The sequence below is a fragment of the Lepidochelys kempii genome, chromosome 1 (genome assembly GCF_965140265.1).
Source record: "Lepidochelys kempii isolate rLepKem1 chromosome 1, rLepKem1.hap2, whole genome shotgun sequence".
Taxonomy (NCBI): domain Eukaryota; kingdom Metazoa; phylum Chordata; order Testudines; family Cheloniidae; genus Lepidochelys; species Lepidochelys kempii.
This window is the reverse complement of record NC_133256.1, coordinates 7,161,401-7,179,634: the sequence shown is the minus strand read 5'-3', so window position 1 is coordinate 7,179,634 and position 18,234 is coordinate 7,161,401. Positions and strand designations below refer to the sequence as shown.

General features: G+C 49.6%; 1 protein-coding gene across 3 annotated transcripts; it reads left to right on the top strand.

The window, feature by feature from the left end:
* The first annotated feature begins 353 nt into the window (after positions 1-353).
* Positions 354-13,443, top strand: LOC140907389 (ecto-ADP-ribosyltransferase 5-like). 3 transcript variants are annotated; one of them, XM_073333259.1, is made up of 5 exons: positions 354-489; positions 7,454-7,540; positions 9,828-10,080; positions 11,732-11,764; positions 12,998-13,443. In XM_073333259.1, the coding sequence occupies exons 2-5, from the start codon at positions 7,475-7,477 to the stop codon at positions 13,138-13,140; spliced, it is 495 nt and encodes a 164-aa protein (XP_073189360.1). In that variant the 5' UTR covers positions 354-489; positions 7,454-7,474; the 3' UTR covers positions 13,141-13,443. The 3 variants fall into 3 exon arrangements, with proteins under 3 accessions (XP_073189360.1, XP_073189342.1, XP_073189350.1); XM_073333249.1 differs by having other exon boundaries at positions 358-489; positions 9,828-10,524; XM_073333241.1 differs by lacking the exons at positions 11,732-11,764; positions 12,998-13,443 and having other exon boundaries at positions 356-489; positions 9,828-11,641.
* The last annotated feature ends 4,791 nt before the right edge of the window (positions 13,444-18,234 follow it).

The following is an 18,234-nucleotide window of genomic DNA, read 5'->3' as shown; positions in this document are numbered from 1 at the left end:
TTGCCAATTGTACTAGTGAGCCCAGCCTAATTATCTACATTGCTGGTAACAGTAGAGCCAAGGTAGCAAAATTGCTTGGCTTTAACATCTGGGACAGGGAGGTAAAGAACCCTAGAACAGGAAGCACAGAGGATAAAATGGGGGTAGTTTTGTGGATATGTTTGGAAACTGGTGTTATTGGGAATACTCAGGAGCCCTGGCCCTAGCTCATCGTAACGTTTTGACTTTGTACAGGCCTGACCCAAAGCCCCTTGAAATCAATGGGAGTCTTTCCATTGACTTCAGGGGGATTTAGATCAGGCCCTTATTTCCTAAAAAAAAACCGCAAACACCGTTCGTTCCGAAAGTGAAAGTCTGCAGGGCCGTTTCTTAGATAAAGTCAAACTATTTCCTGTGTCATGAACACTGCAGATTAAGTTCTACAACTGCAGCCATCTCTTGCTCAGGCTAGCAGCCTGCCAGGGACTCAGACACACTTGGGAAAGTCAGGTATAGTAACATCATTAAATCCTTACTCTTCATTATCTTAATTACAGACACTTCTGCTGCATTTATCTCTAGACAACAGGTTAGACGATGATAGAAATCTGCCTGCAGTTACACCTGTCCAGTACCTGTGGAACCGAGGGGGAGGGTGGGCCAGTGGATAAGGCAGCTGACTTGGAGCGAGGAGACCAAGGCTTTCCTCCCACCTCTGCCCCTGGCCCGCTGGGTGTGACAATGGGCAAGTCACTCTACCTCGCTTTCTTCTACCAGCCTTTGTCTGCTCTAGATTGTAAGATTTTGGGGATTGGCACAGCCTCCCTATGGACAGCCCCTAGCACAACGGGGCCACAATCTGGGTTGGGAGCTCTGGGCATGTTTGTTATGCAGATTGTAATATCAGAGGGTAGAATCTGAGGGGTGCACAGTCTGAAAAGTCCAATATTTTCTGTTGAGTTGATTTTAGAGCTTTAACTTGTTATAAAATTATAAAAGCTTTTGGGATGGGGAAACTACGGAAATGTTTTAAAACCCTCTGCAGTGAAAACAAAAAAAATCTGCTTATTTTGCTCACATGTACATCATAAAAGACATTGACCACACCTGTTTCCGTAGAGTGCAAACATCCCTGATTGTTTGTTGTAAAGATCCATCCTCTACTGACACAACTACCCTGAATTTTTGCGGACTCTCCACCATAGATTTCTTTATAGACCCTCTCGACGAGCCACCTGCACCTGGATCTACCTACCCCACCAGGCCCCAACCAGCTGCATCTGGATCCCCACCCCACTGAGCCCTCTCACAACCAGAGTAAGAGCTGGCTCACTTTGGAGCAAAATCACTGAGAGCCGTCCCACATCTTTTTACCAGGACAGATTTATATCTGTTATTTTTCTCTGTCAGGGGCTCTGTAGTTTTTACGCTGATGTAGCTGGTCAGGGGCACCGTTACATCCCCTCCCGCCATACACGTGGCTGACCTTAACCCCACTGAAATTAGGACTTCAAAACTCCTCTCCAGACATACCCATGCGTGCAAATGTAAACTGGGGAATGTTCCCGCTATTGTGGGGAACTTTCCTGGCTTCTGCACTACCCCTGGAATCGGTTGGCGAAAGGATAAGTCCCCACCCCAGCTCCCTTTACCCAGAGGCCTGCCTGACCTCAGGGACTCCTCTTCCACTCTCCTGTGTGGCAGAGTCCTCATAACCCCAACAAGGCTGGGCCCAGGACTCCTGGGGGAAGTAACCCCCCCATCTTGTGGTGGTCACTTAGGACAGGAGCTAGGGTGGCCCCGCTCCGGGGTGCTGTCTCCCGTACCCATTGAGCACTGCATTCAGTTCAAACTACATACAATTTATTAAACAGCAGCAGCAGCAGTAAGAGAAATAAGGGAAAATGGGAAAGGTGAAACAAGGAACCCGCCCCGTAGGCATGGGGAAACCACAAACAGCGTCTCTGGGACATAAGGGAAGTTCACAGTCTGTTCTTTACACATCCCAGGCCTCCCTCCCAGGCCCTGGGTGTGCAGGTCAGACCCCTGCTCTGGCAGTGGCCACACGCCCACAGAATCTAGGTGGCAGGACCCTTCTCCCCAGCATTGGCTCCCCTGTCGGGTTCGTGTTTCCCTGCTGAGTGCAGCTTGCAAGGGATCTGGTCGGGTGATGTATCCTTGCACTCCCCCGTACCCCCGGCTCTCCCAGCCACTCACTGCACTCAGCTGCAGTGTTAGAGGTGACACAGCCGGCACCCGCTAGCCTGGCTCTGGGCCCGCGGCTCCTCATTACAGCTAAGCCCTGGATCCTCATCGGGGCAACTGGTCTGCGCTGCCCCAGCTCTGCACCCAGCCCAGCTCTGGCTGCAGCTCTCTCCTTAGCTCTGCCCTACTCTGTCCCTGGCAGCTCCAGCTCACACCTGGTCCCTGGGCTCCTGAGTCCCTCATTGGCCTGCCTGCCCTGTCAATCAGGCTGACCTGGAGCATTGGCCTCTCCCATTGGCCCTGGGGACTGTCAGCCTCAGGATCCTAATTTCTTCTCCGCTCTTCCCCTTTCTCCTGGTATTGGCAGAGGGTCAACCAAAAAACCCCACTGAGTTTCACTAAGGGACCATCTCAGTTCAGTGGTGAAGGCACTCGTCCAGGTTTATTGTCACCAAAGCATGGCCCTAGCTCCCACTAGTAACTTCAGGGACACTAACATACGAATGTGTGTGACAATGAACCAGCTCAGTCAGTGCCTGGGACGCTGCCCCCTCAGCTGGACAAAGGTGCCCCTCCTATGGCTTCTCCTTTTATACATTAACACAGACAAGTTACAGATTGCACTCCAGATGTGGATGGTTACCGGCCTTATCCTGGTACCTGCTAATTCGACCAAAACATCCCCATCCATTATCCTGTCATCCCATCCTTATCTTACTCAGATCGGCATGTCCCTGTACCATCTCCTCGGAATGTGTTCACGCCGTTACTTGAGAACTCTGGGTGTCCTGTACCAACATCTCCAGTCAGGACTGTGCTTACTTGGTTTTAGCCAATACCTGGTGTGTTGCTATATTGCCCAGGCCAGGCCTACTCTGGTTCACAGCCTTTGGTTCACACTGTTAGTTACGCCTAGGGCTCTAGCAAGGCCTATATCATGCTTCCATGCCGAGGCAAGATTACATTAAGGGGAAGAAAATCCTGTAACAGAAGGAATATTTATCCACATTTTAGTGATATTTTACTGAATTTCTAGGGGCAGGTGTGATGCTCCCCTCTAGTGTTATCTGGACTTGTGATCTACTAGGTCACTCCAATCCTCAGCTCTGGGAGCCAGACTTACCTTGCGCTGCTGTGAGAACCCCCACTCCTGGGCTGTTCATGCACAGCCTCTGGGCTGTTCATGCACAGCCTCTGGCATGTAAGCTGTTTGGATTGTGCAACTGAATGACACTAGCCAATATCTCCGCTCCCAGACCCAACCCTAGGAACCTCCGTCTTGCAGTGTCCAGTTATGCCAGCAGGAAGCTGCAAGCTTATATGAGTTCATCAATTTAACAAAGAAATTGACATGCACCAGGCTTGTTATCCCAAGGGGAGTCTCTGACACGCTTCAAACCGAACGCACTGCTTCAGGTAGAAGAAACAAACAAATTTATTAACTACAAAGATAGATTTTAAGTGATTATAAGTCAAAGCACAACAGTTTGGATTTGTTCAAATGAAATAAAAGCAAAACGCATTCTAAGCCGCTCTTAATACTTTCAGTGCCCTTACAAACTTAGATGCTTCTCACCACAGGCTGGCTGGTTGCCCTTCAAGCAGGCTCTCCCCTTTGATTAGCACTTCAGTCGCTTGGTGGTGGTGTCTGTAGATGGAGGTGGAAGAGAGAGGAAGAGCATGGTAAACGTCTCTCCCTTTTATCATGTTCTTTCTTCCCTCTTGGCTTTGCACACTCCCCCTTCAGACTCAGATGAGCATTACCTCATTGCAATCCCAAACTGACCAAAGGAAGGGGGTGATTCACTTGAGAGTCCAACAGATCCTTTGTTGCTGCCAAGGCCAGTGTCCCTTGTTCCTGTGAGGCTGGGCTGGGTTTGTTCCATACATGCCCTGATGAAATGTGAACTGCCCCTCTGCTCTTGGAAAGTTTTTGTCTGGGCTTGTTTAAAGCCATGAGGACACATTTTCAGCCTCATAACTATATACATGAAATTATAACCTATAACAATAATGCTCAGTGCATCTTTAGCCTTATGAAGACACCCAACATGACAAACTTTGCATTAGATACCACACAATCATTTTACAAGGATGAACATGGGGGTGCTGGGTGTTTTCCCGAGGTACAGAGTGTATGAGCAGGGCCTGGTGAAATCTACAGTGTCTTCCCGTCAGCCCTAGAGAAGATGTGTGAAAAAGTAACACAGTCTGGAATTGTATTCAGTATTTTGCAGAGCCTTCAACTCTCCTACAAACCCCAGGCGAAGTTATAGCCAACGGAGTCTTTGGAGAGCAACTCCATTACTGGTTCTACAGGAAGATGGCTGAGACAGAGAGAGGAAATGTGTAAAAAAATCAGTCTGAGGTTCAGAAAAGCACACAAATGGGGTTTTACAGTGGAAAGGTGGTGTTCTCTCCTTGAGAATCAGGCATTTATTTGGACTTACATTCAAAAGGGGATCCTGCCTTAAAAAAGAAAACATGAAGCACTGAGAATGTGGCTGGATTCCCCCAAATGTGTCAAAGCTCAGATATATTTTGGTGTAACCCTTCTGCCAGGCAAAGCCAGCAGCAACCAGGGCCCGGTTCATTGTCTAGGGGTTCCTTTCTATCGATACAACAGAGAACCGGCGCAAGCCCCCACCCAGTAACCTGGGAAAATTACACACCACCCCCGGGCACCTCTGAGAGGCAAGCACGGAGTCTGAGCATACAAAAGAAACTTTTAATAAAAGGAGGGAAGTAACTTGGTGTTAATTTGGGAAAATGCCACAAACAGGGTTCATAAACATAAACCATGAGCAACAGATCCACCCCCAAGTAAGTTGGGCAGTGATCTTTCCCCCTCAAGTTCTTAAGTCCAGCAACTCAAAAATCCCTATCCCATACCCGACTCTTCTCTGCACCCCATTCAGAGTTGCTGACCTTGGTCAGTGCAGACCAAGGGTTCAGAGGTGCATCTGCAGAGTTCACCTCCCACCCTGGGTGGAGTGGGGGGTATAGAGGTACCTTATTCACTCCGCTGCTCAGGCACTCGCTCGCTGACCCTCTCTGCCAGCCACCCTGCTGGCCACTCGCTCTGATCACCGCCTCACCAGCCACTCGTTCACAAGCCAACTGCTAGTCACATTCTGCTGCCACCTGCCTCTCTGCTGTGACCTCTGCACCTCAGTATCTTAGTGATGCTCAGCTCTCTGCAGGCTCGGCAGAGACACTGCCCCATCTCAAGCGATTTCAGCTCTCAGTAATTTTTAGCTCTTAGCAGGTTGGGCAGAAACACAGTCCTACCACAACTTATTTCTGCTCTGATTGAGCATTTAAAAAAAACAAAAGAGGTTCCTAATGAAGCCTATTTAGCTCTTTCTTTGAGCTGTGGGAAGGAAAGGGTCAAAACAATCTGGGGACTCCTAGGGAGAATCCGCACACCTCCTGGCTGGGACAGCTGTCCCCACCCCTCTTACTTTCACAGGGCTCTGCGTTTGAGCCCCTGGCTTAACAAGGTTCTTTCATCTGAGGATGACCCCCTCATTTGGGACAGTTAAGCACAGTCCTGCTTCCCTGTATTACAATAATGCGACCAATATTGGTAACAGCATTTCACTACCCCTGCATTCAGTTTTAATTTTTTTAATTAAAGCTAATGTTAGTCACAGGTTAAGAAAAGAGTGTCTGTACATCTGGGTATACTGCTTAGATTATCCACAAATACAAAGTTTGTTTTTAAAGTTGTAAGATACATACAGTGCATAATCAGCAATAACCTAAATTAAGGTGAATAAATTTAAGAATACAGTTTATTAGCATCCAAGTATTTGGGTACATCACTCATGAAAAGTTATTCAGAGTGTCGGTTGTGGAAGGCAAATATAGCAATGAGTGAAGATTGTCCCTCAGTAATTGAGAACTTAGTGTAGGTTGTCCATTTAGAAAATACAATCCATGAGGAATGTATTTTAGTTACTTTCCCCACTGATTTATAACCCAACCCTAGCCAAAGTTGATAATTTTGAGCAACAGCGTTCTATCTAAGCAGAGTAGGTGTCTAAGCAGAGTAGGTGTGTTTATGTAAATACAGTTTTCTCCGGAAGTTTCTCCCCTCCCAGCTAGCTGTCAGGGAAGAAGTCAGCAGACCCTGCTTACATTGGCAGTGTCAAACTACAATGGAAGATCCATTTCAAACGAAGATGCATCACCTGGCCCATTGTTATTAAAAGAAATATGAAATGTGTTCAGATTCATTTTCTATCCACCTGGCAGGGGAGGGATGGCATTTCCAGGTGTTCAGTGGAAGTCCCATCCTTCCCTGGAAACACCCCAAGCCTGTTGCTTCCCACTCCTGGCCCTACCTCTGCTTTCCCTGAACAAGACACTGCCACTCCCTAGTCCCCATGTCACTGGTTCTCCCCCAGGGTCCAGACTCCAAATTTCAATGCCTGGATCCCTTTCCCTGGCCAGAAAATCAACCCCCAAAGACCCAAGTCCCCACCATACCCTCTAAACCAGGGATCGGCTCAGCAGGCAAAGAGGAGAGGCAAGCAGGGGAGTTTTTCAGGGCGTAGCCATGGATCTGGTGCATGGAGGTAAAGGGACTTGGTAAGTTGCATGCTGGTCTGTTTGCTGTTTGTCTCCATGTAGCTAGGGTTTGGGTCCCTGACCTGGCCAGGTGACCATGGCCTGTGTTTGTGTCTCTGAGAGGGGCCATATGATTGTGACCGGATCAGCCCTGGTGTTTGACATCTGAGTCATTGATCACCCCGTTAGCCACAGGGCAGAACTAAGCAGCAAGGCACAGAGTGTATAAGGTAGTTGCCAAGCAAACACTTGACCAGGCACTTGGGTGAGGTACTGAAATATTGAGCTATGTCATTATTTTAGCCACATTCCCTAGGATATGATCAACAGACCTGCCTGACCGCTGGTTTCTGTGTATTGTGCTGTGTAACGGCACTTACAAGTAAACACAGCAGCACTACGGATCATATTTCTAACTCCCAAAGGCTTTTAGGGAAATGTGATCACCATGAAGTGAAAGCAGGATTTCCCCACAACTACTCCCCTCCCCCTAGCTGAGAACTGTATTTCAGGATCAAACCCACCTCCGTTACGGCTGGGCTGCAGTCTGGGAGATTACCAATTCCCACCTGGGAAATCCTAGTTACTGAATGTGGAACAATGGATCACGGTGAAACAATCGGGAGGATGTTTAGGTTTGGTGTGTTCTTTCCCCCCAAATCTCCACTGATTTTCCTGATGGATTTTCCTGCAGCTGCACAGGGATGTTGGAACCATGATGAAGCCTCTGCTGATCCCCTTGACATACTTCTGTCTTCACACCTGGCTGGGAATCCCTCAGGTAAACTCTTGAGCTTTGCCAGTGAAGCACTCTGTATTTTCTTGTGTTTCTGCTCAAGACTATGCAGGCATCCACACTGCCTTAGACCCACAGACATGTAGGGCTGGAAGGGATCTTGAGAGGTCATCTAGTGCAGGGTTGTGGGCTGAGACCAGCCTGGACAAGTGTTTGTCTAATCAGGGCCCCACAACCCCTTCCGCAGTGGCTGGTAGGGGAACCCCGGCCCTCCCACAAAACTGGGTTCCAGTCCAGGGACCCTCTGAGCAGCAGCCAAGGTCTGTTCCGTCAGACTCCTTGCTGCTGCCTCCCTTGACATCTTCCTACCACAGCCCTTTTCCAGCCCGCACAGCCTCCCCCGGCTCACCCTTCTTTCAGGGCTGGGCTCGCAGGGCTCCCCCGTGGAATCCCCCAACACAATCCCAAACCAAAAGAACAAAATTAAACTAATTTCTGCCTGGCTCAGGCTTCCTCCCCACCCTGCGGGAGCCTTCCTGTTCCCCTCAGGTCTCTCCACTCTTTACTGCCAGGAGAGGGACTGCCGAGGTCTTCCCCCTCTCCCTGCAGCCCCTCAAACTCCAGTCCAAACGACCCCTAGGCTTTACCAACACTGCCTCTGGCTTCCTCCTGACCTGAGGCAACTCACCTCTGGCCGCAGGCTTCACTACCCCCAGCCTCCCAGGCCTTCTCCTGGCTATGGGCTCTCCAGTTCTGGCTCCAAGCCTTTCTCTGCCTTTAGCCCAAGCGGGGACATCCCCAGCCACCCCAGCTGGGTTTGATCAGCAGTTGTGCCTAACACCCCTCCAGGTGCCACCCCACAGCCTAAAGGGGCTCAGGCTCCCGTTAAGCCCTGGTTAACCAGTGTGGGGTTTATACAACCCACCACAACAGTGTTGCCGTCCTCCATGTGCATTCGGGGGTTTGATCCTAGATGGAACCTTCCCACGGGCACCGCCAGCCCTGGAGCATGCAGTGCATGGCAGGCATATGGAGATGGCAACCCACTGACTCCCTCTGAGGTAAATGGGGGTAGTTTCTAGATATTCCTGTGGGAGTGGATTGGGATCTCAGTCCCTCCTAGCGCCCTCCCTTAGAATCATAGAATCATAGAATATCAGGGTTGGAAGGGACCCCAGAAGGTCATCTAGTCCAACCCCCTGCTCGAAGCAGGACCAATTCCCAGTTAAATCATCCCAGCCAGGGCTTTGTCAAGCCTGACCTTAAAAACCTCTAAGGAAGGAGATTCTACCACCTCCCTAGGTAACGCATTCCAGTGTTTCACCACCCTCCTAGTGAAAAAGTTTTTCCTAATATCCAACCTAAACCTCCCCCACTGCAACTTCTATGTCCCTTGTTCCCCTTGCTTTGTCTTTCCTATTGATGTATCCCTTCCTGCCTTTCTTCCCAACCCTACATCTGCCCACAATATATTTATTACACTAACATAGACCCCAGTAAACTAAAAACACCTCTGTCATGGGTACATGGTTCTCTGGTCTCTGAGTGCATCCCTTCGGGTGTCAGGCCTTGTGCCTTTACCCTCCTGGGCAGGAATCCTGTGATTCTCCCACTCTCAGACGGGGCCCTGGGCTGAGGTACCTGTGTGTCCATCGTGCTTACCCAGCAGCTCCGGCTGAGTTCAGGTCCCTGCGGTTCATCCCTTCGGGAGTCGGGGCGCAGTGTTGTATCTGCCGACACCAAAGAAGTGTTGTTCATTTTACTGTGGGAACAAATCGTTTAGAGAAACCGGATTTTAAAACAACCCACAGTCCACACTCACATCAGTCTTACCTAAAGGGCTACCATCCCCTGGGGCTAATGTAGGCAGGCTCTCTGCACCCCAGCTGGACCTGTCTTTGAGCCTGGCTCCCTTGAACAACTCCCTCTCCCCTCTTAACTAAGGGTTCCTTGTTAAACCTGACACAGATTTTCTGATCCCCTGCATTCCCAGACCTCTTGTATCCATCCCTGCTTCTTTTCCCCAGGAACCAGGGCAACAGACAGTATTAATCAATTACTACAGGGCAGCTACAAATGCATCACACCCACCCCGCTCCTCCCTCCCAAAAAAATCGAGGCGCCAGTGTGACATTTGCCAAGCAACACACTGAGAATTCTGCTTGTGTGTCCCATCCCTTTCTCCCACCTTTCCTCTGTCTTGGGGCAGAGGCCATCTTCCAGTGTGTTTGTACTGGGCCGAGCACAACAGGGCCCTGATCCTGGGTGGGACCTTTAGATGCTATTGTAACACAAATGCTAATGTGACCGTACATTTCCTTTATTCTCCCAGGCAAAATGTCAGGTGGAGCTGAGCATGATGGATGACGCTTTTGATGACCAATATCTAGCATGTGCTGAAGAAATGGATGGAATTGCACCTGGACTGCTAGAAAAAGAAAAGTCCATGTCCTCACTGTTTAGCAGGGTGTGGGAAAACTCAGAAAAAAAATGGGAACTTGTAAAGAAAAAGATTTCTCTGCCCACAGGCTTTAAAGATGAGCATGGAAGAGCCATTATAGCCTACACTGACAATGACTTTCACAGTGAGTTGAATGCGGCAGTCAGAGGGGCTGGGACATCTCGAGCTCATTACATGGCCAGTTTCCACTTCAAAGCCTTTCATTATTATTTGACAAGAGCTTCACAGCTCTTACGAGGGAGGTGTGATATGATGTACAAAAGGACGGTGTACCGGGGGGTTTCTGTCAGACTTCAGCACACGGGATCAGGTCACATTAGGTTTGGATACTTTGCCTCTTCGTCTTTTGATATAGGAGTAGCTAAGAAATTTGGCATGGACACATTGCTCACCATTCACACTTGCTCTGGTGTTGAGATCAGGGCCTTCTCATGCATTCAGGAGGAGGAAGAAGTATTAATCCCAGTCCATGAGATATTCAATGTGTCCCGAAGACAAGGGAGTAACCGCTTTGTCCTCCGGAGCACAAACCAGACCTGCAGCCATTTTAACTGTGCATACCTGGGTGGTGAGTACTGGGCTGAACATGAGAAATATCTGTGTAGGGCTATTTGCTGTGGAGAATTTGAAAACCCCTCTTCAGAGAGAGCTGATGAGAGGGACGCTGACTTGGGGACTTGCCACCAGGACCAGGGGAGACAGGCTGCCACGACTCTTGCTGCTAGGGAGGACCTCGGGCTGGGGAGGGTGGACACTGGGTCCCAAGTGCTCACTTAGGAAAGAGAAGGTGCCTAGATGCCTAGACACCCATGACACCAGGTGTCCTGCTTTGAGCAAGGGGTTGGACTAAATGACCTCCTGAGGTCTCTTCCAACCCTAATCTTCTATGATTCTATGACACCCTGGCAATGGGAGCACTAGGAAGACAGGTGTAGGCCCCAAAACACTGCGAGTCTTCAACACACACATGTCTCGTACAGAGTCCACAAGAGCCGTGGCAGAGCAGCTGTGGCTCCTCAGACACAGCACAGCAAATCCACAGGCTGTGGAAAAGGGAGCAGTCAGGTGGCATCGTGTGCAGATGGCACATTATTTAGGGCAGTCAGGACTAGGGATGACAGTGAGGAACTTCAGAGAGATCTAACCAAGTTGGGTGAATGGGCAACACAAGATCAGGTGAAATTCACTGACACACATTCAAGGTAATGCACTTTGTGAGGAATAATTTCCCTGGATTGTTAATGAGCTGTATCAACTCAGAAGGAAACCTGGCCCTCATTGTGGAGAGTTCAGTGCAAATCTCAATGAAAAGCTCTGTTCAATGTGCTGCTAGGTCTATAAAGGAAACATAAATGCTTGCAAGCATAAGGAATGATGGGATGGAGAATAATGTAAAAATATTATAACAGCATTATATGAACCCATGGGAATTAACTATTTATATAGACAGAATCTCCACAGTTATGTTACATAGGATAAAAAATTGTTTTTAAAAGAGCAATAAACCCTTAGGCCTGAGGTCATAAGGCAGTCACTAACTGCCAGGGTTGGGGAAGTAATTTCCTGTATGCGTAGGTAATTCCACTCCGGGGTTTCTTACAGCTTCACCTGATGCAGCTGGGCCTGACCTCAGTCAGGGACAGGACACCAGGCTAGATGTAGCCTGTTGGCGGGATCCAGTCTGACAATTACTATGTTTCTCTGGAAATAGTAGAATGGAGTTGAAAATTCTACCTGAGGTCACATTTCATTGACCCTCTCTGTTTGTACCGTAGGAGAGAAGAACCAAATGTGTGTTGACAACTCTGGTAAGAAAGAAACATTTTGTTTTCATTGATTTGACCATAACTTCCCCTCTGTATTTAGGGGCAGGGCCAAGACCAACTCCACCAGGCAAACATGTCATACACAGGGAAACAACTTGAGAAAAAAGTGGGGTGAACTGCACGTTCTGTCCATTTATCCAGGTTCTCGTATGGAGCTCATGACTCGTATCTGAGCACCTTCACGTCTGACTCAATTCCAGGCACAGTTGATTTCAGAAAATAAATGTAAGGAAAATAACCCCTTAGAGCACTAATGATTCAACTTCATTGTTCTGAACTAAAGGCTGAACACACATCCCCTCACCCAACACCACAAGTGTGTCTCTATCTCTCTCCTCTCATAACTAGACCCATTCTGTCCCCAGTGGGGCGACATCCTCCCAAAGGACGAAACAGGACTATTTTACCAGAGCTCGGAAAAATCTCAACAAAATATTTTCTCGTTGGAATTTGAAAATTTGTCAAACTCTAAACCTTTTGCAGAGACTTTGATTTTGACACTGTTCTGTCAGAACGTTGCCTGGGTTCTGGCCAGCTCACCCGCCTGGCTCCTTGGCAGCTTGGCTGGTGGGCTGCCTAAGAGTCATTGACCCCAGGACTTCCAGTGCCCCCGACTCTGGGACAGTCTGCTTGGTGGACTGTCCCAGAGCTGATGCTCCCTTCTCTTGTGTGGAGAATTTCAAAATTTGGGTTCTTTTTATTCCATGTCAGAACAAAAGCAAATTTTGAAATATCAAAATCCTCCATGAAATGGAATGACTCTTCTCTGCCCAGCTCCACATTTTCCCTAAAGCCAATAAAAAAAAACAAGCCCAAAACAGAAATGGTGTTACTGGTGTCTGCAGCCAGTCTTTCATAGACTCATGTCTTTTATTCATAACTGGTCTGGAATACACTTAGGTGGCAGACAACAAGCTCCAAATCAGAGCCTCTGGGACTGGCTTGGGTGAAACGTGCTCACTAATGATTGATACCAAAGGAACAAGCAGGCTGAGGAGGGAGGAAGCCAGTGAAATATCTCACCAGTGAGGTGAATGTCCCAGGAAAATCCCAGGATGGGGTGTCCTGCAGAGGGGAAATGGATTAATGTTGTCCCTCTGGCATAAACAGATGCCAGTAGCTGTTGGGAAGGGTACCGGTGTCCAGCTTTAAAGATCTCTGTCAGTGTGAAATAATTTCCTATCACTTCTTTGATCTGCTTTTTCCTATCAACAGCTACTAGAGGCGGCATCGCCTTCCCCAGTGTTCTGAGCCATTTACTGTTTGGAGGATCCATCATCCTGGTTCATGTTGCTGCTCTGAAGCGGTTTGCTGGTTTCTCAATTGTCATATTTGTGTTACTCACTTTTTCCCTCTAACACAAATCATGGTGATGGGACTTGCCAGGTCCAAAGCTGGCCTGCTATTCTGCCAGCGTTCCAAAGGGAAACCAGAAACATGGAGGGCGTGTCTCTGGTACCTGCTTGGGCAAGCTTTGATGATACGTTATCGATGAGTAGATCGAATTGAAAGCTCATAGTTCTATTCGAGGTGGGATTTGTCTTACAATGGTAAAGCTATAAATTGGTGCCTGTTATATAAATAATTACTTGTATTGCTGTCATGCTAGTACTTTTGTACTGACTTTTGATGACTTCAGTAAAAGACTTTTCAGAAATGAACTAAGTTGGAGTATTTTTATGAATACTTTTGACAGATTTAATCTGGGTCTCAACCAAGTGAAACTGTAACAGCGCAGTTTGTGGGGTCCCATGTCTATATCTCTCAGTCACTTTCATATCAAATTTGCTCAGAAGATTATATTTCTAACTGGAGAGCTCAAGGGCCCAATGCTGGGCTAGTTTACCCACCTGCATGTCCACTGACTGTCCTGGGATTGCATGCTCAGAACTCCCATGCATGAGAACGATGCTTCACAAATCAATTAACGCCAACAAATAGGTTCTTACCAGAGCTACCCCAATCTTGTTGGGTCCTCTTGGCTGAAACACAAGCAGAACGTTTCAGGTAACTGCAATCTGGTGGGATGTTCAGCCTCAGTCTGAGCTCTCCAGGGACAAACTCTGGTGAGCCTGGCCATGGGAGCTCACCCTGCCTAGACACGGCACTGCAAGTCAATGGGGTTACAATCGAGGAATATTGGAATTAGCACAATCTAGTTGATGGGTCAGACTTTAAAAATAGAGCCAGATTCTTGGAGAGAAATGCCAAGTGCTTCCAGCCAATGAATGACTAACTGCTTTGGGCACCTACGCTGCACTTAAAGATCTCTTGGCATTTTCATGATAAACCGTCGGCTCCTCTCCAGCAGGGATTCTCAGCAGTGTGCCACCTGATGGAATGTTCCATTATCCCGGGGGGATAAAGGGAATTTGGACGCAGACATCTTAGTTTTCTTAGGAATAGAGCAAGAGTCAGGCTAACTCTAACTCTAATAACGCGAGACTTTAAGGCAGGGCCTGGGCCAGTGGGAAGCGAGTGGGAAAACTGTAAGAGATGCTGTTTTGACCTTGTGTTAGATAAGAATGGAACGCAGACTGTAGCAGGAACTGCTGAGAAAAGTAAGATATCAGGAAGGAATATGTATAAACTTTATGGGGGGAGGGATAGCTCAGTGGTTTGAGCATTGGCCTGCTAAACCCAGGGTTGTGAGTTCAATCCTTGAGGGGGCTGTTTAGGGAATCTGGGGCAAAAATTGGGGATTGGTCCTGCTTTGAGCAGGGGCTTGGACTAGATGACCTCCTGAGGTCCCTACCAACCCTGATATTCTATGATTCTAGATGCAGCAGTTGATCATTATTGTATGTAACAAAAGGTATAAATGCTTGCCCTAACTATTTATCTGGCGGAGACCTGCCTAGGAAGGGGGAATCCCTGTCCGTGCGCACTCTCCCCCTTGCAATTGCTTGAGAATAAAAAGGGTCTCTGACGTGTTGCTGACAAACGCAGAGTGAGGACTTCCAAACAGGGTAACAAAGTCTAACTAATAAAAGTCTAATGTCCTCACAAAACCTCTTTGGCCCCGATTCTGGGCCCCATTATCTTCGTACATTTCCCTCAAGGTGCTCAGTTGGCCTTATTCCCGTCTCTGGGCCCCATGCCACTACCCCAGTGCCTGGTAGGGGAACCCAGGGCCTCCTACTAAACTGGGTTCCAGTCCACAGACCCTATAACCAGCAGCCAAGGTCTGTCCTGTCAGACTCCTTGCTGCTGCCTTCATGGACTTCTTCCTGCCACAGCCCTTTTCCAGTCCTTCTCCCCACAGACTCTCTAGGTTCACCCAACTTCAGGGCTGGGACTCAGAAGACTCCTCCCTGGAATCCCCCAACAATCTGTTTTCGTACTGTGAAACCCATCACTTTATGCTGCTGGCCCAAGGGCTTTCCTATCTTAAACAACACTGTTCCTTCCATTGTGTAAGGGGACTGTTGCCCCCTTACTAACAGTCAGTGGGGGTGTTTTAGTTGGCTAGCTCCCAGTACTAAAAGGAGAAGGGTCTATGGGAAACCAGGACCCTGAGACTGATAGTCTCCAGGAACAATGGGGAGAGGCCAATGCTCTAGGTCAGCCTGAATGACAGGACGGGCAGGCTAATCAGGGAGTCAGGAGGCCAGGGAGGTCCCGTCCTCCGTGTGAGCTGGAATTGCCTGGATCAGACAGAGTGGGGCCGAGCTAAGGAGAAAGCAGGGGCCTGAGCTGAGCTGGAGAGCAGAGCTGGGCCAGATCCAGAGAGAGCAGCCCCTGTCCTGGGAGCAGAGCTGCAGCCCCAAAGCCAGAGGCACAGCCCAGAGAGAGCAGACCTGTCCTGGGAGCAGCAACCAGAGCCAGAGGGGCCAGAGAAGCAGCCCAGGAAGCAGGTCAGTGCTGGGAGCAGAGTCACAGAAGCAGCCTGCAGAGCAGACCTGTCCTGGGAGCAGAGCTGCAGCAACCAGAGCCAGAGGGGCCAGAGAAGCAACCCAGGGAGCTGGAGTCAGAGCAGCAGCAGTGCAGAGACCGAGTGGTGCAGCTGGGGCTGGAGCCGTCTCCGGAGCTGGGTGCAGTGAGCAGCTGGGGAGACCGAGGGGGACCCTGGGCAGCAGGCCCAGCACAGGGCGACGCCTCAGCCAAGGGGCTCTGCAGGCCAGGCGTGGATCGTAACCCCGACAGGGCGGGGGCGACACCGGGAAGAAGGGTCCTACCACTGAGAGCCTGAGAGCGTGTGGCCACCACCAGAGTGAGTGTCCAACCCACAGCATCCCTGCAGCACAGCCAGGGCCTGAGCAGGAGGCCTAGGACTTACAAAGAACCGACTGTGAACTGCCCTGACGTTCCAGAGACACTGTTTGTGATGTTCCCTGCCACAGAGCGGGGTGATGTGTTTCCTTTCACCTTTCCCATTATTCCTTATTCTTTTTAAAATTAATTGTTGATTAAATAACTTGTATTTGCTTTAACTTGTATGTAATGGTCAGTGGGTCAGAGAAGTGCCCAGTGCAGAGAGAGTATCCCGGAGTGGGGACACTCTAGCCCCTGTCCTAGGTGACCGCAGCAGAGTTGGGGGTCGAATCCCCCCAGGAATCCTGGGCCCAGCCTTTTTGGGATTACGAGGTCTCTGCCAGACAGGAGAGTGGAAGGGGAGTCCTCAAGGGCAGGGAGGCCACTGGGTAAAGGAAGTGGGAGCGAGGACTCGGATCCTTTCGCTAGTCCGCTTCACCGGGGTAGTGCAGAAACCTGGAAAGTTCCCCACAATAGCGGGACTATTCCCCTGCTTACAATTGGACTGGGGAATTTAACCAGCCTTGATAAATTCTTCATGTCTTGGGCAAGGAAACTTTCTTTCTGATGGGGCTAGTGGGTTCTCATTAGTTTCTTAATGATAAAGGGTGGACAAGTGAATGTCTTGGGCTTGGCTTGATAAGTTTTCATGGTAGTTTTGCAAGGCTGCCGTACATAGAATATCAGGGTTGGAAGGGACCTCAGGAGGTCATCTAGTCCAACCCCCTAGGGGGCTCAAAGCAGGACCAATCCCCAATTTTGCCCCAGCTCCCTAAATGGCCCCCTCAAGGATTGAACTCACAACCCTGGGTTTAGCAGGCCAATGCTCAAACCACTGAGCTATCCCTTCCATGTGTTCATAGAGTCTTCCAGTAGCTGGTGCTATAGCTCTTTCTTAGGGTATGTCTATACTGTGAAATTAGGTCAATTTTATAGAAGTCGATTTTTAGAAACCGATTTTATACAGTCAATTGCGTATGTCCACACTAAGCGCATTAAGCCAGTGGAGTGAGTCCTCACTACCGTGGCTCGCATCAACTTACAGAGTGGTGCACTATGGGTAGCTATCCCACAGTCTCTGCTGCCCATTGGAATTCTGGGTTAAGCTCCCAATGCCTGATGGGGCAAAAACATTGTTGCGGGTGGTTTTGGGTACACGTCGTCAGTCACCCCTCCCTCCCTCTGTGAAAGCAATGGCAGACAATTGACAGCAGCAGGTCCAGCTCCTAGGTGGAGGTACACAAGAGGCTCCCCGCGGCTCTTGCCTGCAGGCACCACCCTCCAAGCTCCCATTGCCAATGGGAATGCGGAGGCGGTTCTCGGGATGGGGGGAGTGCACGGAGTCCTGTAGCCTCCCAGCCTAGAAGTCAGACCCTCTGCTGGCTGCTTCCAGAGCACAGCGCAGTGTCGGAGCAGGTAGGCAGTAGCTTGCCTTAGCTGGACAGCACCGTCGTCAGGACTTTTAATGTCCCGGTCAGCGGTGCTGACCAGAGCAACCCAGGGCCTTAAATACCACGACCCAGTAGTGGGTCGTGACCTGAACTTTGAAAAATGCTGGGTTACACTCTGATGGGGTGGACTAGACCCTGAGACCCCCTGCTGGAGGCCTTGTGCCCCTGCCACACCCCACCCCAGAAAAGAGCAGTAGGTCGGTCCTCCAAGCTGCCTAGAGCGGCTGTGTGGGAGGCAGCCAATCAGGGCCCAGCAGGTCAGTATAAGAAGAGCTGCAGGGCTAGCTTAGCAGGACTTCAGTTTCCTTGCTAGAGCTGGGTGGTGCTCCAGGCTGGTTGCTGGGACTCTGGAAGGACAAGGCCCTGAGATAAGGGTGAAGAATGTGCGGGAGCCATGGGGAAGCGGCCCAGGGAATTATAGCAGCAAGACCGTTTATTTAAAGGGACGTTACAGTTGGCTGCTATCTATAGGGTCCCTGGGCTTGGACCTGGAGTAGAGGGTGGGCCTGGTTTCCCCCCAGCCCCTGGTAAAGTGGCCTGGACTTTAAGGGTCAAACCTGTATATTAAGTATTGGTGCCAACTCTGTGGGTTCTCCAGGGCTGGAGCACCCACAGGGAAAAATTAGTGGGTGCTGAGCACCTGCCGGCAGCCCTCCTATCAGCTTCCCCTCCAGTGCCTCCCACCCGCTAGCGGGCCCTGATGATCAGCACCTCCCCCCTGCCTCCTGTGATCAGCTGTTTTGTGGA

Excerpts from the sequence above, each read along its gene's own strand:
- LOC140907389 (XM_073333241.1), top strand. The coding sequence starts at position 7,475 with ATGATGAAGCCTCTGCTGATCCCCTTGACATACTTCTGTCTTCACACC. Across the intron at positions 7,541-9,827 it reads CCTGGCTGGGAATCCCTCAG|GCAAAATGTCAGGTGGAGCT; the intron begins GTAAACTCTTGA and ends TTATTCTCCCAG.